This window comes from Galeopterus variegatus, unplaced genomic scaffold (genome assembly GCF_000696425.1).
Source record: "Galeopterus variegatus unplaced genomic scaffold, G_variegatus-3.0.2 Scaffold675, whole genome shotgun sequence".
In the NCBI taxonomy this organism is placed as follows: Eukaryota; Metazoa; Chordata; class Mammalia; order Dermoptera; family Cynocephalidae; genus Galeopterus; species Galeopterus variegatus.
In genome coordinates this window covers 556,337-562,281 of record NW_007726786.1, presented here as the reverse complement: position 1 = coordinate 562,281, position 5,945 = coordinate 556,337, and the positions used below count along the sequence as shown (strand labels likewise).

Genomic DNA, 5,945 nt, shown 5'->3' with positions numbered 1-5,945 from the left:
AATATCTTTATTTTGTCCTCATAGACAACATAATGACTGTATATAGAAAGTAAAGGTCACACAATCCCATAACATTGTTCCACTGTTTTCTGTACCTACTAGCCTTTTGTGTTACAAATAAATTAAATGTAAACCTGACTTGCTTTTGTTTATTTATAAACTAGTTTTTGGTATTCTCATTCTCTTTGAAATTATAAATTTCACCAGGATATGTCTAAATGTGCATAGTTTTTCAATGTTTTGCCTGACATTTGGTGAGTCCTGCCATCTAAAGATTTCAGTATTTCTTCAATTCAGGATAAAATTATCTTCTATTATTTTTTTCATGATCGTTTCACTTCTCTTTGCTCTGATATCTCCTTCTGGAAATTCTATTTTGTTTATCTTAGTACCAGCCAACAGAAATATAATTCAAGTGATAAGTCATTTTAAATTTCCTAGTAGCCGCATTCAAAACAAAAAAGAAACAGTAAAATTAATTTTAATATTTTATTTAACCAAATATCTCTAAAATATTTACAAATGAGATACTTTACTTTTTTTTTCCCCATAAGGAGTCTTCAACATCTGGTACGTTTTCCACTTGCAGTTCATCTCAATTTGTACTAGCTGCTCTTCAAGTGCTCAGTAGCCACTTGTGGCTGGTGGCTACCATGATAGTATAATATATATTCTGGAACTACCATACTTGCCTTTTTAGTTCTTAATTTTTATTCTCTCTCTTTTTCTTCTGAATCCTAAGGGAATTCATCCAAATGATCTTTAAATTCACTAATTCTGCTTCCTAAAGTATTCATCCTACTTATCTCTGCAATGACTAAATATTTTAATTCAACAGTCATGTTTTCCGTATGCAGGGGCTCTTTCTTCATGGCACACTGCTCTGGAGCAATGAATGCCTGCTCTGGTTATCCAGGAACGCTCTCTAAAATCTTAAGACTTTGTCTTAGACTTTTCTTTAAGTTCTCTCCCATCTCCTACAGTCACTCTGTCTCACTAAACACCTTTTGCTCTGAGCCATCAGACAGAATTCCCACTTTAGAGATCCTAATACTCCTCATCTTCCTGGTGATACTGCACTATCTGCCTAATCTTTTAGATGAAAATGCAGTGCATACATTTCTGGTAGCCAGGCTGGGTACCATCAGTGATCATGTAGGTCAAAATTCATTTCTTTTAGTCCCAGAAAGAAAGGAAAAGTTTAGACTTACAGACGTTTTTACAAGTAGCTCAGAGATCTAACAGTTTGTAGGGAATAGAGATATAATTGTAAGCAAGGGAAATTCAATGAAATTAAACTGATCTCCCATTTATGTCTACCCAGACAGCCTAAGGCCAGCTGGGATACTATCCCAGCAATTGGCTACTGCAGTAGTCAGCACAGACATGGAAAATTTTCCATCACTGCAGCAAGTTCTATTGGACAGTATGTGGCTAGACAATTCCTCTTAAAGTTCCAAATACCACACCACCAGTTTCAGCTCTACAAAATCTCCTCTCCTTACCTCTCTTTTCCTTTCTTCAGGAGCTCTTGCCCTTCCCCCTAAAAGCTTTGGTTCTTTTCATCTATTTTGACTCTTGAGCCCCCCCAGGGATAAAAATCTGTCACTAATTAAGTGTAATACACATTAACAGGATAGGTAGAAAGTAATTTTTAATATTAAAAGACACTCATATAGGCAGTACAATGATAGCATTCACTTCACAGGACTTGGAATTACTGGTTAACCAAATAACAAAGGCTTCCCAGTAGCAGTATTTGAAAAAAATAACTGATATTAGGAAACATTTTTAGTGCATACACAGCCATTAAATACTAGGATCAGTTGTCAAGAAATAATTGACAACTGGTAAAAATGAAAACACAAAGTTCAAGGTGAAAAGCTAAGAGAATTTTAATTTGAATTATTAGCTATACTTTAAGTAGAAAATACATTAGTTATAATATTTGGGGGAGACTACGAGAAAACTAACAATAAAACAAGCCCTATCCAAAAATAAATGAAGTAGTGATGAGTGGAGTTCACAAGCCTTGCAACCCTGCCTTTAAACCACATTTAATAACAGACTATGATATAAATGAGCTGCTGTGTTTCAGCTTAAAGGTCTGTTGAGGTTATTGTTTTATAACAATTGCCATAATTCCACAAAGAAAAATTAAGTAAAGGTCAATGAAAGCTGCACATTCTAAATCACAAAATCAAGAACAATCTTTTTTTGGCATACGTAACATTTGAATAATAAAAAGAAATTACCTCAATAACAGGTGTATTCTCCCGGAGTTCAGTTGTGTGTGAGGCCAGTAAACCAATCACCCTAGCAACCTTGGCCCGTCTGTAAATGGAGAGAAAACAGGCTCTGAAGAGAGAAATCAGAAAGCAAGGAAACCAACCCCAGCTAGTCACATTACACAATGATGAACATCAGATATAAGAATGTGAAATAAAAATTGAGTGTGATAGGGCAGGCACACACTCCCCCACATAAGTAACCAGAGAAACTCTCCCTCATGTACATGGGGACATATGAACAAAAATGTGCTCTGCAAGACTGTAATAGTGACAAAATTTAAAGAAGTTATGGTTAAATAGTACAATGGAGAGTAAAATCTTAAAAGGCCTTACTTAGGGAGAAGAGAGAAATAGTAATTAATCCTTCTTTTATCCCTGAGTGCAGAGGCATTTGGTAAAAGGTCTCTGTTCTACTTGTGAGTAGACTAACGAGTACATAAACAGTAAATAATGTCAGAACAGTTAAACATATATGCATATATTCACTTTAATTGAAATTTTTACAATAAAAAATTTTACAAATATTGTTCTATTTTAATAAACACTAATTAGTTTTAATGAGAGGTTTCCTTGGTACCCAGCAGAAAACAAAGTTGATATATTTCTAAATAACACTTGATAAGTTTTCTTAATGGAAAAAAAAAATGGTGAGTTGATGAGAACCAAACTCTTATTTAGTGATTGATGCTCACTTGTTTTCTGTGCTAATCAGTTTGTACATTAGCTAGAGAGCCTCTATTTTTCAGGTTCTTAAAACAAACTTATGCAGGACCCATGGAGGGGAATAAATCATACTCAGAAAAGTACCACAAGGAAAATGTGTTGTCATAACTCTAACACACAGAAATCATTTTATGGATTTCAACACTTCTTGAATTACCTATTTGAATCTCTTAACATATACAGATTTAAAATGTCCTAGGCAGTTGTATGATTAGCAACCCACAACTGAATAAAAAGATTACACTTTAAAAGTGATCACTCCGAAAAATATTTGGTAGGATATTGGACCAAGAGTTGCAAGAAAAAGCTTCCAGTCACAGCTTTGCTACGGACCAGCTTCAAGACCACAGCCAAATCAATTACGCTTCCATTTCCACGTGTGCAGTTTAAAATGGCAGCTGAAAAAAAGTTTAAGTTTTTTCACAATTGTAGAACAAATGCTCACAATCAAAAGCTCACTAATGAATTAAAAGATATGAAACACAAAACTTATCTCTTTTCAAAGAAAAGCTCAAAATACTTACAAAACACTGATCTACAGTAGTAGTAGGCATCTATAATCAACAATCATTTATTGTATATTCTCAATTGTCTAGAAGAGAGCTCAAATCCTCTTATCACAAAGAAATGATAAATTTCAACATCACAGAATGTAAAAAAATATTAATAAATAAACTTTAAAAAGTAAAAAGAAACAATAAATTTTTGCAATGATAAATATGCTAATTATCCTGATTTGATTTTTAAATTTATTTTTTAATGAAAAAGTATTGATTATGCATACAAATATGTACAGAGAATGGGGTAGAGTTATATTTCAATACAAGTATACAATATACAAAATCATTCTTCAAACTACAAAATTAAATACAGGTTGCTAAATTTATTCAACTAAAATTTAAACGTTATCAATATGCTAATTAAATATTTTCCCCAATCTCACCATAAACAATTTCTATTAAAACATGCTACCTAAAAACCCTCATACTTTTAAATTATAAACTATTTAAAGTAACAATAACAATAGTCCTCAATTTGTGCCAAAAAATTTAATACAATTATACCCTATACACAGTGCCTTTGGAAGACTAATTCCTTCTCAGAGCTCAGGTTTTTTTCTTCAGTGTCACCACTCCAGGTGGTCCCAATGACTCAGTACACTATATTTGAGAACTGTCTCTTTCTCCATGACAGCACCTGAGGCAGCACTGCCCAACAAACTTTCGTGTGATGACAGAAATGTTTCATGTCTTTGTTCAATACGGTATCCACTAGTCACGATGACTATGCAGCACATAAAATATGACTGGAGCAAGTGAGGAACTAAATATTGATTTGTTTTTAATTTGAATTAATTTTAAATTTAAATTTAAATAACTACATGTGGTTAGTGGCTACCATATTAGAACAAATGTAAAATTCTGTAGTTACTTATTTGATGTTAATTTTTTTATTATCTGTCTCCTCCCACCAGCACATAAGGTCCATGAAGCACCTAGACAGTGTTTGGAGTAAAGGAGGCCCTCCATAAATGTTTGTCAAATAAATAAAATATCTACATCAAAAACAAAGTAATAAACACATGAGTAGAAAAGAAATGGATAAAAATATGGCTGCACAAGGCAAACAAAATTGAAGCAGGATTTCCGATGTAAATCTCAAAAGAGAACTCAACTAAAAGCATTAAATGAGAAAAAAATCCCTTTTAAACTAAAAATGGTATGATCTACAAAAGATATAAGGTGTGAATCTTTATACACCAAATAACAAAGCATAAAAAGTAAACCCAACAGCGGTAGGAAACTTCAATGTACTTCTCTCCTGAGCACATCAAAAAGGCAACAATGAATACATACATACATAAATACATTAAAGCATCCATAATAAAACTAGCAATGTCAAAGTAACAGCTGTATACATCAAACTCTGTACCCTACAATGATCACGCTTCCTCAGTGGGAGGCTGTACAGATGGTGTTTATGCCTCTGGAATCAGACGTCCTGGGCCTAGTCTTGGCCCCATGATAGAGGGTGGAGGGGTTTAGTACCCTGGGGTAAGTACTCATCCTTCATATACCTCGTTCCTGGTTACCTCATATGTTAAATAGGTAACAATATATACCTCATCAAGTTCTTAGCATCAAAGAGATAATCCATGTGTAGAAATTACCATGGTGTTCAACAATTATGTGCTGAATAGGCCAGCTATTATCACCATATTAATTAATTGACTACTGCATGGCATACCTTAAAAGATGTTTTTATACCAGACCACAAAGATAAATGCATAAAATTCCCAAAGGCAGAAATCATATAGACCTCATCATTATTATTATTACATACTATTCATAATATAAACTAAGAACCAAAGATCACCAGGCATTTGAGGAATAAACAGCATTAAAAAGCAGGACCATGATGAAAGAGAAGTGACCTATAGTTTCAAGAAGAACACAATTCTTATAATCCTAACATTTAACCTTAAATATTAATTATAATATTTAATCCTAAATTCTATCCCAAGAAGATAATTTTTATAATCCTAACATTTACCCTCAAATGCAAGAGTATATTATACAACAAAAGTAGGGAGCTAGGAAAAAGGACCAATCAGAAAACAAGAAAATGAACAAAAACTTTCAAATGTGATTGCTGAAATAAAAAAATTAACTGGAGATTCTAAATAATAAAATAGGCAGGGACAAACACCAAGCTTGAGCTCAAAGATAACGTCAGGGAAGAGCCACAAAAAAAGGAAGTTTGGCAGTTCTTCAAAAAGTTGAACACAGGGCCGGCCCGGTGGTGCACTGGATAGTGCGCCACTTGGGAAGCGCGGCCGCGCTCCCGCCCGAGGGTTCAGATCCCACATGCAGACTGGTTCCCACTCACTGGCTGAGCGAGGCGCGGGAGCAACACCGAGGGTTGCGATCC

At 34.1% G+C, this 5,945-nt stretch overlaps 1 protein-coding gene across 1 annotated transcript in view; it reads right to left on the bottom strand.

Moving 5' to 3' along the window:
• Positions 1–2,192: 2,192 nt before the first annotated feature.
• LOC103589341 (serine/threonine-protein kinase ULK4-like) overlaps positions 2,193–5,945 on the bottom strand; it is a 59,072-nt gene continuing 55,319 nt past the window's right edge. The window contains exon 16 of the mRNA XM_008571295.1: positions 2,193–2,334. Coding sequence (XP_008569517.1) covers positions 2,193–2,334 — 142 coding nt within the window. The remainder of the gene's footprint in view (positions 2,335–5,945) is intronic.